Consider the following 19,088-nt stretch of genomic DNA (forward strand, 5'->3'; position numbering starts at 1 on the left):
GAAAAAAGTAACTCTTGTGGCCGCCGAGGAGCTGCCTTGGCAGGGTTGGACACCGTGGGTGGCTCTGTTTGAGCTGCTCATGTCAGAGAATTGCAACTTTTTGTCTCAGCAACGCTTTTTTTATATTCCTAATTTAGTCATGAAATTTACACAGGAGCTTATTAATGCGAGAAAATGAAAATATAAATTTTAATTTAATAGTAGGAAGTGTGTGTGGATGTGCTAATTTAGATTTATTTTAAATAAGCCAATTTTAGGAGAATTCTCAAGAGTGGAGGTTTCACTGGCTTAGGTAGATCAATCAAAAAATTGTTTGAAGTTAAACCTGTCATGTAGATGAATAAAACTTTAAAACATAATTATTACTGGGGCCTCATTATATACCTTCTGAAACTTGTTTAGCAAGTGTTTGCTATTAAAGGACAGGTATCTGTTCATAGAGAGGGTGAATTCCTGTCTAGATGTTGCTGTGTTCTTGACTTTGATAATGAACTTCTTTCTTTTTCCTTTCATACAGCTTGTGGTTTGCACTGAATGCTCCCTTTCTGCTGGTTTTTGTGGGCTTTTTTTATTAATTTCTCTGTTGGTTTTACACTCTTGCCCCATCATACTCTTCCATCGTATCTGAAATCCTCATGGAGGACAAGGCTTTGGGAGAGCAGGGGGTTTCTCTTGTTTGTGGGTTTTTACTGCCAGTGAAACCTAAATAATATTACTTGTCAGCTTCAGCTCTGCTGAATATTTCTGTTGTGAAACAGAACTCTCTCTACTGAGAGACATGGGTTTAAATAGAAAACCCCAAAAACCACCAACCCTCCAAACCATAAACAAAACGAAAAATAAAATAGAGCAGAAATCCAGGTTCATGTAGAAATGACGGTGCACAAGAATTAATTCCTCAGTGAACCAGTGCATTTCATTTTGGGAAGAGCTTCAGTGTTTAATGAGGGAATTCTTAGGAATAACTCATAGGGATTCAGAATATTTGCATAAGGGTGTGTTGTTTAAAAGTCAGAGCTTCTTTCAGAAGGAGGAAACTTCCTGCCAGGGCAGGGAAATGAAGCTTTGTTGTCTGGGTCTCGTTATGTGATAAGAACACAGTAGTGGTCGTTTTTTCCTAATTGTTTGACTTGCAAATTCCCATTAATGTCAAATTTCAGGGAGGCCTCTCTGTAGCAAACTTTTGTGTGACTTTTTTTATGTTTCACAGCTGAGTTTTAGTTTGTATTGGGTAATATGAGAACATCAGTTGCTTACAAGAAGCAGGTGGAGGAAAAAAACCTGAGGTGTAATGGAAAAAGAAAAAATTCTGATAGGGGACTTCTGCTGCCAGCCTACACTCTGTAATAGCTCAGTTATTCCATGATTAGGAACCTGCATTTTGCCCTCTTTGCAGTGATGCTGAAAACCACAGCCCTATCTCTGGAAACCACAGGAGATACTACTGCATGTTGAAGATGCTGCTACAGCTGCTTTCACTATCTAAAATGATAAAATAAAGTATGACCTCAGATCTTAGCTGGGAATTTTCTATTCTGAACCTAAACCACGAGACTGTTCATGTGTTTGTAGATTAATCCACTGTGGGTATGGGAAAAGATTGGTTTTTTTCCCAAGGAAGACATGACTACTTCTGAGTTACAGCTCTACAGTTGAGTTTTATATATTAAAAAATGGTTAAGGAATGAAGACATCTTAATTTTTATTTTTAGATTTTGCACAAAAACACTGCCAGCCAAAGTCTGTGTGGGTATGAAATGTGCTTGCAAAGGTACAACTCAAAACAGAACCATCCTAACTTCTTTCTTTAGTTAGCTGAGGACAAATCACTTCTGTGTTTCATTAAGTTGTGCACAATGCAGATCCCACAGGGAATGTGGATCTGGGGCCTCTGTGGCACCAGCTCCCAGCTGGTGAGGCCCAGCACATGGAAAACCATGCCAGTGGCCATGGAATAGAGCCTGAGCCATTAAACTCATGAATTCAGTGGAGCTGGTGTGCATGTGGGCACTGGTGGCTCTAGAAATGCAGCAGGAGAGGATGGGGGGTGATGGTGGGGGAGCAGCACTGCTGAGAACTCTGACTCTGCTTCAGGGGATTTAATTTCTCCAGCATCCTCTCGTGGGCTGTGACCATTTCTTACTGTTTCTGAGGAGGACAAAAATCATGTTTGAAAGCCTGAGGTGTGGAGGTGATGGAGCTCAGGGTGAGCTGTGCAGCTCTGCTGGTGCTGTGTGGTGGCAGCTGGGTGTGCAGGTGTGGAAGTACCTAAAGATGGGGCTGTGTGCCCCTGCTGAGCTCAGCTCTGCACCTGCAGCAGCTGGATTCACTGTGGCTCCTGGGGACTGAATGGAATTGCTGTCTGTCTCATGTTCACACCAAGCAGTGATGGAAACTTCAGGCTGTGTGTTAAATATTTTGGGACGGTCAATCCTGATGGATGAAGTCATGCTTTACCAGCCTCCTAGTGACCCAAAACCAAACCAAGTAAAGCCAGTGAAGGGTGAGTTAGGCTGTTTCCTACATACCTGTGCAGATCCAAGTGTCTGCTAGTACAGGAGGAGGGGGAACCACATTTCTTTCCTAACCCAAATGCAAACAAGGGGTAAAGGAAGCATATTGTGGGATGATGAATATGGAATTTCTGGTCTTACCTTCTTTGGAGGAGAAGCAGTCTGAAGGGAGCAATAGGTGCTAGTAGGTGGGTTGGAGGTTTTTTTTTCACTCTTAAAATATGTGTTTATTCACTTTGGGTCTTTTGAAATGGCAAAGAACAGAGATTGTATTGAATGGAGGCATTGCTTTTTATGAATGTAGAAAATACCATTATATTCTGTATTTCAAATTGTTAGGAAAGACATCTGGAGTTAGTTCAGCATCATTTTCTAAGGCATGGAAAAGGGAATGAATCATGATGGTCAAATGTGATAAAAAGTACTAAGAATGTTCTCCATTTCCCCCTTCATTGAGTAGAAGTTTGTCTGAAGATGGAGTTATTTTGTACTTTGAATTCACATTTAACTTCAAACTGGGCTGCTGACTTGTGGGTAAGCCATAAGCATCCCTCCATTGTTTGGCTGAGGCTCTCTATTTGGATGACTTAATTCAAGCTGCAGCTTGTAATTAAAAGCATTTCTCTGGCCCTTAAGAAAGGTTCTGGTAGCACTTGGTCAAATTCCACGTGCAGGGATGGGTTAAGGCACCTGGTTTGTGAGCAGTGAGGGTGGAAGTTCTGCACTTTGGGTGCTCTGGGGGTGCTCTGCCACTGCTCACCCCACTTGTAGGTGGTGAGAAGCAGCTTGTTGGCATTCAAAAATTTGGAGGCTGACTTGGAAGGTCAAGGCTGCAAGGAGAATGTGGGAGGAAAGCAAAGTGCTAACACTTGGTGTCTTTTGCTGGTTGACATTGTCCAGAAGCAGCTTGTGGGCTGGAAAGAGCCATTCTGCTTTCTGCTGGAGCCTTGATCTCCTCCTCTTCAGTTCTTTTGTTCTTGCATATTCTTCTTTGAAATGTGTCCTGACTTTAAAGCAGGCTGGATTGATGTCTGGCTTCTCCCTTTGATCTGTGACTGCAGCTCACACCTTTGGTGTCTGGAATGATTCTGCTCTCAGTGATCACATCACTTCTGGCATTGTGAAAAGGTCGTGTCTGTGTCCTACAGAGGTCAAAAAGGCATCAGGGTAACCAAGGGAGCTGCAGATCTGTAACTGGCTACTTATTCCAGGCAAAATCATCATAGAATGGGTTGGGCTGGACCTCAGGAGATCATCCTGTCCAACCTGCCTGCCATGGGTAGGGACATTTTTCAGTAGGTAAAAGGGTTGAGTTGAAGGTTAATCTTGCATGAATTCTTTCACAGGAAGTGCCTATTATTCAATAAAATTATGTCTGGAGTAATGTGCTGAACATAATGAGATTACAGTTATGAAGGCAGTGCTGTTTATCCAATACTTTCACTCTTTGTTAAGGTGTTTAGTTTCATACTACAGCACTAAGAAACTGGAAGCAATCTGGCAGAGTAGCATCAGACATCTCAGTGGTCATGCAAGGGCCTTAAAATATCACCAAATGTGAGGACAGCTCCTTCATTTTTAGTCATCAATATTAAGCCAACCCTTTTGCTTGTAGCCCACTTTGGCACATACAATGTGCTGTGCTTAGAAATTGTGGCAGCTGCTCACTGACAGACCAGAAGAGTGGGGTTTTGACAAAAATGACAACTGAAAATCTGATTACATCATCTCTGCTCTCCTTGTGGCTTGTCGAATTCTTGGAAATTAATAGGTATGTCTGTAACATTTTCTTGTTGTGCATTATCTAATCAAGAATGTTATAGCTTGACTGAAGAGCTTCTGGTTTCCAGGCTCTAAAACATCCTTAATGAGCAGCAGACAGACTTACAGGTCCCATATAGATTCCTCTGCCCCTAAAATATCAAGGGACTGTGAGCTGCAGCTTGAGTTTCCCTTATCTCACAGAAAACACTGCCAGCCTCTCTCCTATCGTTCCCTAACGGTTCTTAACAGAAAGCCAGAAGTTAAACTTCTTTATAAAACCCAGACTGTCAGAAGACTTGAAGAGAGCCCCAACTTTTTCTTTAGTTGGGTCCTAAAAAGAAAAGGCTGAACTCCCTGGATTTTTTTTCCTGTGTGTGACTAAAATACCTGAAAATTCTGCAGAGATCCTGTCAAGGATCTGTACTGGGTGTTTTCCACATTCTTTCTGAATTCCTTCTGTTACTGGTAGTTGAATAACTATTTGTGGAAATCCTGTTTCCCCTGGTGTGGGGTGTCCCCTTTCCAAGTCTCCCTTTCTCCCACTTCAAAGGGCACTTCCAGGAGGGGACATGACCCTTGGGCGCTGGGGGAAGGAGCCTGTGGCACACCAGGAGAGGTGCAGGGAATCAGGTGGGTTCAGCCTTAGGAAGAGGAGGGGAAGGGGTGATCTTGGTGATCTTCAGCTTCTCCGAGGGGCTGAGGGGAACCTTTGGAGCAGAGGGAGCCAGTACTGTGGCAGGTGCACCAGAACCGGGCAGGAGCACAGGAAACTCCAGCTGAGTAGAAGGCAAGTTTATTTTACCATGGGGGTGGAACAGATTGTAAGAGGCGTTGTTGTGGAAACTCTTGTTCTTTAAGACATTCAAAACTTGACAAGTCAGCCTGGTCTCTTCCCAGCTGTGTTGCTCTGTGTTCATGATCCTCTGCTCCTCTGCAGCAGAGGCTGGAAGGTGTTCCTTTGCCAGCCTTGGTTCTTTTTAACCTGGTCATGATGAACATATTTGTCATTTTATTTATTTCTTGCAGTTCTGGAGGCAAAATAGCTGCTCAGTAGTTGAGGACAAGTTATTAAATCCTTTTTTTTGCCCAAGGAGTGATGCATCCTCTCTGTGTCTGTGTGGTGGCATCAGAGACTGACCTGGAGGCAGCAGTGAATGTGCACAGTGGGTGTACCTGAAACACCTTCAGTGATGATCTGGAAGAGCAGCCCCATTATCTGATATTGGAAACCTTAACCCAAAGTGATGCTTTCAAATAAGGCTTCCTTCACCTTAGTTTCATTTGGAGATTTTAGAAAAATGGTTTTAGAGAGTCTTCCCCTTGGCAAATGTAGATTGCATGAGCCCAATGCTAAAACCTAGTGAGAGTTGTGAAAACATCACCTGGTTATTAAATATGAGTTAGGACTTGCCACACAAGGAAACTTATTGATATAATTGCACTGGTGTAATTATGCTCAGATGATTTCCTGTGTCAACAAGCCCTTCCATGCAACTTGTTTGGCCCCTTCTTATTTAGTAACTCATTAGGCCTCTGACTGCACATTAAAATTGCATAATTCTTTGCTAAAAAATCTCCAATGTGCAAGTTTAATGCTGACTGGCAGCACTTCCAGCATGCTGAGCAGGCCAGCAGTTAAGCTTTAAAAAATGGTGAAGGACAAAAGAAATGAATGCTCCAAGTCTGGGAAATGGTTAGTGGAGCACATGGTGCTGGAAAACCATCATTGCATAATTGTGTGGATTTTAGAGTGGAAGCTTGTCAAAGTGTGTGGCTCATTCACACCTTTTATAGACTAGGAGTGTCTTGGCCTGCTCACTCCCTGAATCACTTTTATCTCTGATTTTGATCCTCAGTAATGTGCAGGAGTAAGAGCAGCCAGCCTTGTGTTCACAATAGTTTTCAATTTGCAAAAATTATTTTTACTAACACAGCACTTCTGTGATTATCCAGGTTTCCTCTACTGCCACCTTCCCCCCCCGTCTTTTGACAGAGTAATTTTGCTTGATTGCTAATTTTATTTCATAAAACTGCCACAAGACTGTTATTTTTCTGATATCTGTCTTTTCCAGATTTTTTTGGTGGAAATTGCTGCTTTTAAGATTGATAGCTATGAACATTTTGTTTATGTAAATGGGATGAATTATAATATGAAGTCTGGTTTCTTTCCTGATAAAAGTAAGCCTAAAGACAGCATGTGGGCACCTCATTATTCCACACCCAGCTCACCTTAATTCACACCTTGGAAATGGGGCTCTTGATGGTCTCAATCATCATATCAAGGCTGAAATGCTTTAATTATTCATTTTATCATCTGGCAAATGAGTGAGGAGCTTCCAATTCTTACCCCATGGATGCTCCAGTTTGTTAGTCTTTCATCTTTTTTCTAGTCCCTTCTTTCCTTAACAGCAGTTTAAAACTGAAATCCAGGAATACATGTAGATTTTCCAGTGCTTTGAAAACTGTCTCCAGAAGCAGCATCTGTGCTCATGAAGGTGTCTCTGCATGAATTTTGGCAGCTTTCCCTGGGCAGGGCATCACTTCCAGCTCAGATGTCCAGTGCTGTCCTCTGTAGCACACCTCATCCAGCTGCAAAAGCTTCCTGGGAACCTTAGCACTAAGGAAAATATTCCTGTATTGATACAGCTTCTGTCACGTGTGAAAGTGAGTGAGTGATGGGAATTTTGCAGGAGTGTGTGAACAGAAGATGGGGCAGCTGAATCACGTTGAATGCAGCAATTGTGCCTCCTGCTCAAGGCTGAAAGTTTCTATCATGCTTTGATAGGAGGTCAAGCCTTATTTCTCTGTTCTGTCAGCACCAAATCCCCTATTTTGTGAATCTACCCTTTACAGCTGCTTGCTGCAATAAGTTCTACACCAGATAGTTTGATTTTGCTTTCTCAATTTGAGGCAGTAGTCCAAGGAGTGAATGCAGCTGGGTGGTTGCAATATTTGGTGTTTGTCCCCTGGAGCTCAGTTCCCATCCCTGACACATCCGTGTCTGTTTCAGGCGGCACAAATGTAGGCTGAGCGCTTATCGGGTCACTGCTGCTGTTTAATAAACAGAACTTATCTCCTTGAAGCAACACCCTGCCCTAAATAAGTTTTGCCTTGGGAGTTGAGCCAGAAATAGCTTCCCCACACCTTTTTAAAAATTTTCCTTTAATTGGATCGTAAACCCCAAATAATTGAAAAAACTCTTTAGGATGGAACTAGAGGGTGGCAGTGGTCCTGCTTTCTGGGCAGCTTGGTGCTTTTTTGTCTCTGTGAGTCATGCAGGTTATAAAACTGCCTTCACATCTTTCCCCAGGAATCTGTGCTTCTCTTAGCATTTCATCTTAGTCTCAGAAATGGGGCTGAATGCTCACTTTTATTCACTGTTTGTCACTGAAGCTACAGTGGAGGAATGCAGTGGGGTTGTTGAGCAACACGTGTCCATGCTGATCCCTGAACATTTACAGATATGGCTTTGTTATGCCCCTGTGAAGCATTAAACAATCTCATTTTAAAACAGAGGGAGGATTTATTGCTTAATTATAGAATTTCTTAATTTGGCATAAATAGCTTGTGGGGATGTGTGTCCCCTTCCGTTGTGCTTCTCTTTGTACCTCCAATTTTTAAGTTTAATTTTTTGTCTTTTTGAAAATTAGTCATGATGTACAAAATATGGCCCAGAAAAGGAAGAGCAGTGGAGTTAGGATGTGGTAGTAGATACAGAAATGTTAGAAGGCATAAAAATCATTGGGAAAGAGAAGGGAAATCAATATGTTGATAAGAGTTGGCCAGGTAATAGTGGAAGGCAATGTGGAATGCAGAGTGTGGATAACAAGAAATGGAACTGTTAAAATACAGGAGCCTGGATAGAAAATTAAAGTATTTTATAATGGGTGGTGTTATGGGAATCATGGAATACACAAAAATCACAGATTAAAGTTGATGACTAGGACATAATTTTCGAATGGGAATGTTCTGTTACAGAAAGATGAAAATAAAAATGTGTGCAGTGGTGATCTGTAAAGGATTCAGCAGCAGAGTGACTGAAAATGCATGTGGGAGACAGATTATTTTAAAATTTGAGAGAGGGGGGTGGAAGTGATGGCAAACAGGATTCTGGAGGAGTAGAGGTGGCTGCTTTGTGCACATCCTCTTGATCAGATTTGGAGGTGGATCACAGAAACCTTTGGTGTATTGCAAGTACAAATATTTGTGGGAGTATTTTTTCTGCTACTTCCCAGCTGTAGTGGCAATGCTGTCAGTAACTCTGTTAGGTGTCCTGTCCACAGCAGAGGATTCCTTCCACTGAGTGACAGCCAGTGGGAATTTGTTGCACCAAACAGGGGAAATGGTGACACCAGGGCCACCTGAGCCACTTAATCACCATCAGAAAAATGTGAAATCACCAGAGGGCCTGGAAGTGTTGGGAAAAGACGAAAATTGATGTCTTAGAAATCAGGATGTGTAGGAATTTAGAAAAAATAAAAAGCCAAGGGTTGAGCAGAATCAGTGAGCTGTGTTTTGTCCTGCCTTGAGGGATGGAGGTGGGTAAGGTCAGAGGGGCTGCTCCTGGCAAGGCTGGCTTACAGATAAGAGCTGAGGTGATATTTGGCTCCATTTCTCAGGGCAGCTGTGGACACTGCAAGAGCAATGTGGATGAATAATACTCAAATAAAAATTGCTGTATTGCTGTTGAAAGCAAAACTGAAGTACTGAAACATGAAGTTTTAGGTTATGGAGATGCAGATCTTCAGCAAGAAGTGACTTTAATGTGTTGATTGTGTTAGTGTTGGAGAACCACAGTCTTTAATGACAATGTTTATAAAAAGGAGGGGGAAAAGGAAATTGGATTTCAGTAGCCTGAATTAAAAGGGTGGATGCCATAGAATATGTTTGGGAGACAAGATCAAAAAGAAAATTTTCAAAAAAATAATAACAAACCCTTCTATCATTTTCCCATTGTCAAATCTTATTAAGTGTTTGGTGCTTGGGGAAATCAGTGCTGACTGTTAGCAGGGTGGTAAAAATAGGGAGATACTCATGAGTGGGAAACTGGCCATGGGAAGTGTTGAAGGGTAAAGTGGGGAATTGATGCTACTAATGTTGGGAATGGTCTTATTATTTCATTAGCATTGAAATGAAGTGTTCATTATGAAATGTTCATTAGCAAACATTGCATAAATGTTAGGAATAAGTGTGTGAAATTTCATCAGAGGTATAGGAGGCATTGTGAGGAAAAGGAGAATCTGAGCATCATTCAGAAAGCAGCAGGTTAATAGATATGGATTATAAAAGATTTATTAAAGAAAATATAGCTGGAAGTTCATAGGGAATTGGGAGATAATCATAAGCAACTGAAGTGGCCTTACATTCCTAAAATGGCCTTTACAAGGCAGTGGTACAGCAGGCAAAAACAGTTTAGGGCTCATTAATCTGCCTTTTCCAGTTGAGAGGTGGAAGTACCAGTGTGGTTATCACTTAGTCTTCCCAGGAAAAATCACTGGAAGGATGAGAATGATGAAGTCTGGTTTTTGAGCAGAAGGAGTATAGTCTAAAATTTAGTATTAAATGTGTATTTGGTTTAAATCTAGAAGTACAGTCAGGAGTACTCAATATGAAGGCCACCAAATATAACCTGCCAAAAAACAAATAATAATGGAAGGACATTTTCTGAGTGTTGGAGCATTAGAGAAAGCCAGGGTGGAAAAGTGGTGACAGATATGTTAATGAAGGGATGTGAATTGTTTCTGGTGCTAGCAGAGAACTGAATTTGATAATCTTAAGAAACCACACCTGGATTCTTACATAAGTAATGAGAAACCTCCTGGGTTTTTTCACATGTGAAGGTTTTGCTGCAAGTTGTTGCTCCAGAGCACAGAACACCTGAGCACTGAGGCTGCAGAAGTTTTGAATACTCAAGTTGTATTGCAAACTTCTCTGTGGATTTTTGATGGACTTCCCTGGATTGAAACAACAGCAAACTGCTGTTTGCTTCATGTTGTCTGAGCAACAGCTGATGTTCGAGCTCAAGAACTGAGCGCAGCAGCAGTAGAGTATTTGCTCTGTTTTCTGTGTGAAGGAAGCAGTAGGATATAGTTTAGTTCTACTACAGGATTTTGCAGAGAGCTGCAGCATGGAGGAAAGTGGTGGAAACTCCATTTTATAGGTGTTGGCTCAAATAAATGTGGGTAGATCTGTTTTAAAATGAAGATTCTTCCCTGCAAGGAAGAGCTTGGTTCTTGCTCTCCTGCTTGGTCTGTGAAGTTTCTACACAGCTGACTTGTTGTATAGGAAAATGCAACTGATTTTAAGATTTTTCTTCAGTAATTGGGGCTATTGTGAGCCAGCATGAGAAAGGAAGAGAAAATAGGATTCATGGTCTCATGAAAACAGGGTTTGGGCTTTTTTTTTCATTTTTTAGGTTGTTTAAAAAGAGTATTGGCTTAAATGTGCTGGGCTTCACTGGTTCAATAGCCTGTAAATTTGCTGAAATGTCAATTTGAGACAGCTGATGGCTGAGTTGTGCTTTCTCTCTTTTGCAGTGCTCACACCTCCTCCCCCATTGCCACCACCAATACAGGGATATGCCTTTAAACCTCCTCCTCGACCAGATTTTGGCACTTCTGGGAGAACAATCAAACTGCAGGCCAACTTCTTTGAAATGGACATTCCTAAAATAGATATCTACCATTATGAATTGGATATAAAGCCAGAAAAATGTCCTAGAAGAGTTAACAGGTAACACTGCACTTTGCTTTTCCTCAGTTTATTTGCAGTCTTGTTTTTCTTTGAAAAGGCTGGAGCCAGGTGCCCTCACTGGTGTCTGGAAAGATGTCTGACTTTAATCAGTGATTGTACTGATCACTTCAATTAACAGGATATGTATATACTTTTTTTTTTCCTTCCAAATCTTTACTGGTATTGATTTTGTCAGAATCTTAAGATGCTGCTGATTGAAGCCACTGGTGGCAGATGGATAAGCTGTATTAGCTCTATTGAAGCTGGGTCAGTATAAACCATCTTGATAAAAGTGATTTCTTATTACCTGGTTAAATATTGGGGTGTAATTGGCTGAAGTCCTTCAGCAGGGAGCTGCTGGTACCAGCTTGTTTTCCCACCTTTCCCTGCTCACAAGAGGTGACAAAACCCATTTGTTTGTGGGAGAGGATTATGGAGTTCCTAAAGCAGGTAAGAAATTCTCCTTCATCAGTAGATTCTATATAAGGGAAAGCTATGCTCCTGAAACAGATAGCAAGGTGAAAACAGGGATCAGCTGTCCAGGGGAACAGCAACCAGGTCTTGCATTTGGCATCTGTGCCCTGTTGGAGTGTGCCACTTCATTGGCTTGAAAAAGGAGCAGCCTTGCCAGAGGTGAAACTTGAGAATGAGACTTGGCACCAGCTGGAAACCACAAGTGTCATCATCATAACTACACCTTGACTGTGGAGGATTGGAATGGCCTGTTTATGTATTCAAGAGCAAAGCCTTTCCTTGTTAAAGAGGTGACATGGGTGGAACCAGCTGTCATGGGAATAAACAGTGTGGAGTCAAAAAAGCCACCTGAAAGCCACGGTTTTCCTACTGTGAGTTAATAAACCTGAGGGCATTCTCCATTGTTACACTGAGGAGTTGGTAATGATAGTGTTCTCACAAAGCAGAATCACTGTGCTTTGCTGTACTGTTTGTTTGGTTTTTTTTACTTCCTGTGGTGATCTATTATTAGTTTAATTTTTCAGCTACTCAAGAGCTGAGGTTAATTTTAAAAGCAAACACCGTTGTTAAGTGCATGAAGCTGAGCTCTCTTCTTGCCCAAGGGCAACTCCTGATTTCACTGAGATGCTGTTCCTGCATTGGAGCACTGCAAAACACTTGTAGTAGTCACTTTTTTCATAAGAGAAGCTGTGAGAAATTTGCTTTCCTGACCTGCTGTCCGTGCCACCACTCCAGCAGTGCCAGCTGCTGCTGGCTGATCCAGATTGCCTCTGCAGCTCCTCTGGGAGCCAAGTTCTGCACAGCTCATGTGTGTTTTCTGTGTGAGCACCTCCCTTACAGTCCTCCCTTGCCACAAAACCTAAAGCAGTTTTTCTCACTGGAAAGGCAGATTCTATTCAGTAGCAAGTTCTTCCTACAGTGCCTGGTGATGGCCTGCTCTGCTTGGGCAGGTTAGTCACTCCTCTTCTGTGGTGACAGGAGCAGCTTCAGGTGTACACAGGTAAAATGCAGTAAGCAGAGATGCCACAGATGCATTCAGCAGTGGTGTGGTGGATGTTTCTCAGGACAGTGTAGTAAAAATACAATTTGGATTCACATATTGAAGTGTGTTTTGTTTCTTTTGAGTACTTACTGCTCTATTCTATAGATGTACCTGTACTCACCTGCACCTGGGTTTTTGTGATCTGTGACCTATGTCTATATATGTATTTCTGTGTGTGCAAATATATATTCATATATATATATATATCTTCAAATATATATATCATATATGTATATAGGATGCACATGTAATCCAATTCTGAATTATGTTTTTTTACAGCTGCCTTTTACAGGTTTCTGGTATTTTGGTTCTATAATTCATATGTATATAGTAAGTAGTTTTTATCATTGCTTTGTATGATATAGCCTCTAGAAAAGAGGGAGAGAGGTTTTATTTTTCGCTCTACTCCCTCATGTGTGTCAGCTTTGTTCTTCAGTTTTACTCCAGTTGCACTGTGACCCTGCAGACCCCACTGCAGGGTGTATCCACTGTAGATGCAAGTTCCACACTGAGACATGAGCTGGAGCAGGACTGGAAAAACACAGCTGGGACAATGTGCTCCTGAATTAATACAGTCTGGCTACAATTCTGTACATGAGGCAGATCAGTTTGGGTAGTTGGACAGGCAGAGTGGACAATGTGAGTTTAATTCTGCACTCTGGGTGCTCTCAATTTAATTTTTGAGGATTTGTGCAAGGTGAACTCTGCCTGCAGTTGCCAGCCCAGGGTTCTTGGTGAGCTTGCATGAGCTTGGTAGAACAGTCGTCCCAAAGGGCTGAAGTTAGTGAAATGGTAAATAACTCTTCTCTTAACTCTGCATGGAGAAAATAACTTATTTTTCTTAAAAATATCTCCACCCACAGCTGAGAAGCACCATTGCTAATTGTGGATGTGGTTTGAAGCTTGAAAACATAAATGAAGTGAAAGTGTTCATTTTTTATGTAAAGCAGTTTACAAATGGAAGAACTTGCTCAGGAAGAGAGTGGGGTTTCCATGCTCAATCTTAAACTCAAGGTTGAAAATACTTCCTTCCTCCCACCCTCCCTGTTACATGCTTGTTCAGTCAGACCCTGCAGACCTGAGGCAGATATTACTGGGTCAGGTTTGATTCATGCTTTGCAGGAGATCAGAGTTTCTTTCAGTGGCCACATCTTATTTTAAGATAAACCTTGGGACACAGCAAAGAAATTGCCAATTAAAGCAGTCTCAGATTTTTCCTTGAGTGAGTTCAGTTTTGTCTCAGATTTTGCAGCACTGTAATACCTGCCAAGTCAGGGTGCATGAACAGTCACCTGCAGCCTCTGTGAGCTGGTGGTTGTCAGCAGTGTTTTCCTTTCTGTGCCACTTTAACCTCTTAATGCCCTTTTGCCCCTGATTGTGTGTTAAGATTGCAGCCTGCTGATGGATTTTGGGTAGTACAGGTGCACTGAGGGGTGTCTGTCTGGGACATTGGGACCAAAAGACCTTTGGCATCAAAAAATGTTATTATTCCAGCTGACCTCTCAGTGACTGCTGAGCTACTTTGGATGGCCAGTGTGTAAGCACTGTGGTTTGACAGGAGCTGTGTGAGTGGTTTCCCTGTTCATACAAAAATGGAACCTAATTCCAGCTACTTTTAAATGAATGTGTACTGTTAATATTCACAGATCCACTGAGTGCATATACCCAGTTTTGTTGGATAGATCCCAGTTTTGTTGTGTGTATGAAAAAAACATGCATTTCAAAATTATTTTTCTCAGGGAGCTGCAAAACATTTTGCTATCACTGTTGGCATAAACTGCTGTCCTGACTTTGGGGCTCTAAGCTGGGATAATGATGTTTTTGAAAGCTCAGCTTCTGCTGAGCTTGTGGTCCAGGGTCTTCTGCAGAAAGGGCTGTAGGACAGGAGAGCTGAAGCCTCAGATCTATCAGGCACTTCTTGTTTTGAGCTTGAGAGAGCATGAGCATTCACTTCACCACTTCCAGTAGGTCACACAAAAGAGGAATGAAAGTTTAAATCTGAAAAAAACCCTAAAATAGCAGTTTTAAGAAAACAGTTTAGTCTGTGAAAAGGTTGCTTTCAGTTCAGATCAGTCAAACAAATCTTGCCTTTAATAGACAGGAGTGGACAACCCTTTCATTTACCTAATGCCTCTGTTGGTAAATATAGTACTTGTCTGTCTCTTAACATTCAAAATAAAAAGTTGGATTAACTTAATCTTTTTGCATTTTCAGAGAAATAGTGGAGCATATGGTTCAGCACTTTAAAACCCAGATTTTTGGGGATCGCAAACCAGTGTTTGATGGAAGAAAAAACCTTTATACAGCTATGCCACTTCCCATTGGGAGAGATAAAGTAAGTTTTAAATAGAAAAATCTCTACAGATTTCAATGTGGTATTTTCAGAATACTTTTAATAACTAATAGAAACTGATTTTCTGTTTGTTTCTGCAATAGATGTCTCTGTTGTTGCCACTCTGCTTTGCTAGGACACAAGTGTGAGCTTGCTGCTATCCCAGTGGTCACTCCCTGTTCGATATCCCTTCATTCCTCCCTCTCTCTCCCCTCACTGGTGTGGTTTCTGCTGCTTTAGGGAGCTGGATCAGCTGCCCCAGACAGCAGACTATCTCCAGAGTGGCACTAAGGAAAAAGGGAGAGCACAGCTGAGTGTGGGAGAGAGGAGGGAAAATGCTGCTCTGGGCAGCAAGAAGCTGTTGTGTCACCTCACTAATCTCATCAAGGCCCACTCTAAGCTTATTCTCGCTATCAGTAGCTGAAAGAAGCTCCTCCATCTCTCTGTTGCCTGTATTGGAACTTCTCCGCCCTAATCCTTGATGACTGAGAGCCAAATTAATTTACACTGCACAGGTTAAGACCTGCAGTCTTTGCCCTGGGGCAGCTGGAGCGGGCTGGGGTTGTGTTTGCCAGCTCCTGGTGGGGCAGTGACCTCTTTGGGCTCTGGTTGTGGCAGCTCCTGTGCCCATTGACTGCTGGAGTGGAAGGGACTCTGTTGGAACATGCAAACACACAAGCCCTAGTAAATAATTGAGCCTATGCATCTGTGATCTCATAGCAGATTGAATTTTCTGTGCCTTGTTTTCATTCAGGTGAGTCCCTGAGGGAGGGCACAGTCATTCTCTTCGGTACTGCAGTAGTTCCTTTCTGCTGGGGGTGCACAGTTACAGGAGAGCACTCTTCTATCTCCAGCTTTAGACAAAAATAAAACGTCGGGGGGAAGATAAATATAGAGAAATGACCCTCTGAAATTTAGCAGCTGTAGAATAGTTCAGGCTGTTTTTTGCTGTCTCATGTTGGATGCCTGTGCAGTGTTTGTAGTTCTGCCTGAATCAAGCTCTTAATCTCATATGTGTAATTTTTATTTCCTCCCAATCTGTTTAAGTGAATGCCATGCAGTAAAGGTCAGACTCTGCTCCAGTGTCAATTGCTTTTCATTAACTGATAAAGCAATGTCTGGGAAAACTATAAGGAATCACTAAAAGTCTTTAGTGGTTTTTTCCCCTTGCTTTCACATACAATATTCCAGTTCCTACAGGTTTGACACACAAGACTGCAAAGTATTTGCAAAGGTGGAAGGATACTTGATGAGAGTCTCTTAGGGGTTTGAACAACTCTGGATCTATGCAGAGTTGCCTTATAATACTTTACAAATTATGGATGAATTATAGTTTATCTTATGACAAGTATGAAGTTCTGCATTTAATAAGTAAAGTTAAATGAGAAATGATTTATTTATACATGATAAACAGAGATCTAATTCATGCTCAGATCTAATGAGACTTCATGAGATGCAAGTTGGCCCTCCTTGCTCTGATAACCATTTTGGATGGGACAGAGTTAACAAAGTCTTCCAAGTCAGCCTTTTCCCAGCTGTAGGTTACACTGTTGGTTTGCAGGGACACAAAGGAATTGGGGCATTAGGAACATTTCCTGCTGCCACACTGTCCTAGATTTCAGTTTTACCATGTGTATGTCAGTGTGTGTGGGCTTTAAAATCCAAAGCATCAGGAATAGAGTCCTGTCTGGTCAGCACAGGCACAGAAGGAACATCTCACCCAAGAAATCATCTCATCCATTCCCAGTCTTGCCAGAGCAGTCATCATTTGGAGTGGGGGGGTCACTGGGGAGGGTGTTTGTAGTGGAGTTTATCATGAGATAGTTTCAGGTGGTTTAATTTGTGGCTCACTTTCAATAAACTCTCATTTTCCCCCTGTTTCTCATGGTTATAGGCCTTTGTCACTTGTTCTGCTCCACATATATTAACATTACCCTGGAGGAAAGAGCTAACAGAGATAAATCTTGAGCTGTTTTAAATGAGATGTGGGGAAATTTAGCTTAATGAAGGAAATTTTTACATGGTGCTAAATTGGTTTAAGCATGATTTAAACCACTATAAAGCTTGTAGGTATTAGGACTTTCCTCCAGCATAATTAGATTAGCTTTCTTTGGTGGTTTTTTTTTTCCACTGTTCTGTACATAGCAAATATAGCAAGTTTACTGCACATCTGATTGCATTTAGGATCATATTGAAAAGATTAATGAACATACAAAGATTAATCTATGTGGAAGATCTTAATTGACTTGCACTATGCACTGGTAGTGGAGAAGCTGATATTAAACAGAGGGCTGACACCAAATTGCCAAGGTTTTTCTCCTCCTGTTGCTCTTTTAATTTAATTAATGCACTCTGTCCTCATCTCTTGTTGTAGTGGTTGTTCTGGGCTTGTTTTTTTGTTGTATTTGCTGGCAGCTCTGCTTCTTTTATAACTTTTTCTTCAATATAAATACTTATCTGCTTGCCTTTAATGGTTATCAAATATGTTTTCATTCCTCCCTTAGTGTTCCTTATTTTCACTTTTTAATTTCTTAATTTTTTAGACCTTTTAGAGCAAATATGGAATATGTAAATATTAACATGATATTTTCTTAGTTTTTACTTGTACATATTGAGAAGAAAGTAGTATTTGGGACAGCGTCAAGGTAGGAAGATATTAAAAGTCTCCTCTTTCCCCGTAGGTTCTACACAGCAAACCCAGGTCACCTCTAACAGCAGCTTTGTATGCAATTCCTGCTTTACTTGTGTATTTCCCTAAAATATCATTCTACAGTTAAAGGTGGAATTTAATTTCACCTGAAATTGGAAGCTTTCTCACCTAGCAAGGTTCAAGAGCAACTGATGTATCTTAACCTGCATCTTCATTAGTCTTTTATTAGAAAAACAGTAATTAGGAATGAACAGAGCATCAGTTTGGTGTAGAAATCCTGCTGCTATTCCCTTTTCTAGAAAGAAAATGTTAATCCTGTCTGTGGCCACAAACTTGCCTCTCTGTCTTTCTGAAGTATTGCTAAAGACTCTGCACATGACAGAAGCAGAGCTTTGTCTACACCCATAGCTTGTTAATCTGTTTTCCTCTGAATCCCTGGGAAGGAAAAGCTCTTGCATTAATGGAGAAAAGGTACATTGTATGCTCAGAGCATGATAAAATAACCATGTGATGTTGCATTTATTTTATGGAGAAGAAGAAATACTAAGAATTCCTCAAAAACACACGGTCAGGTGTAATTTTTTTTTAAACAGTGATAGTGCTGATTTGTGTGAGTCATTCAGACCACATCAGCTTCAAGACCTATTCTTTTGAAGAATAGCTTTGAAATTTTTCTACAGGCCTAATGATTTTTCACATCCTGACCCTTTCATTTAGCTCCTTTAGCTGCAAAATTGTCACCTCTGTTGCAATTTAGCAGTGAGTTGACTGCTAAAAAAACAAATGTCAGATAGCATCCTGACATTTATTTGGGGATAGAGAAGAAAAAAAAATCTTGTATTTTGCTTTAGGATGTATCCTAATAATAAAGGACATAGTAAAATTCCCATCTAAAACTACTCTGTCCTAATTTTTTCGTATTTTGCTTACTTTGCCAAACATGAGAGTGTTCATTTGTCCTCAAAAGTACAGAGTGAGATAAATAAGATATAACTGAAAGAGGAAGAATTCTGATCAGCAGTGCCTAAAAGTATGTGTGAACTTTTGGATGGGGGATGTGGATTAGGGACATTTTTTTAAACAGGGTGAGATATTTAATTAAAAAAAAAAAAAAGAAGCACAGGAAAGTTTTATTTAAACCTTACTTCTTTTAGCAGTGACTCCTAATTCAACTCATTTGGAGTTAGACCCAGCACCAAAAACTGTTTTGGGTCAAATTCAGCAGTCACAGCTCTGCTAACTTTTACTGGTATTTGCAGTTGGGCACCTGGAATAGAAATTCTTCAATCTCTTAATTTTATTTCCACCAAGGACAAGGGTACTGCAGCACAGGTTACTCTTCATCTCCCATTGGTGAAGGAATTTTGTAAACTGATACCATGAGAGGAAAAAAAAAAGTTTTTTTTTTTGTTGTTGTTTTTTAGATTAAGGGCACCAAAGCATTCAGTAATCAGATGAGTTGTGTATGAGCAGTATTTGGAATAAATATAGAGTGGTTAGGGTGGGAAGGGACCTTTAAGGCCACCCTGCTCCAAGCCCTGCCATGGGCTGGGACACCTTCCACTGGACAAGGTTGCTCAA

At 41.1% G+C, this 19,088-nt stretch overlaps 1 protein-coding gene across 1 annotated transcript in view; it reads left to right on the forward strand.

The window, feature by feature from the left end:
* Positions 1 to 10,782: 10,782 nt before the first annotated feature.
* The window catches only part of AGO2 (argonaute RISC catalytic component 2), a 33,660-nt gene continuing 25,354 nt past the window's right edge, over positions 10,783 to 19,088 (forward strand). The window contains 2 exon segments of the mRNA XM_031061607.1: positions 10,783 to 11,009; positions 14,740 to 14,860. Coding sequence (XP_030917467.1) covers positions 10,783 to 11,009; positions 14,740 to 14,860 — 348 coding nt within the window.

The sequence above is a fragment of the Geospiza fortis genome, unplaced genomic scaffold (genome assembly GCF_000277835.1).
Source record: "Geospiza fortis unplaced genomic scaffold, GeoFor_1.0 scaffold351, whole genome shotgun sequence".
In the NCBI taxonomy this organism is placed as follows: Eukaryota; Metazoa; Chordata; class Aves; order Passeriformes; family Thraupidae; genus Geospiza; species Geospiza fortis.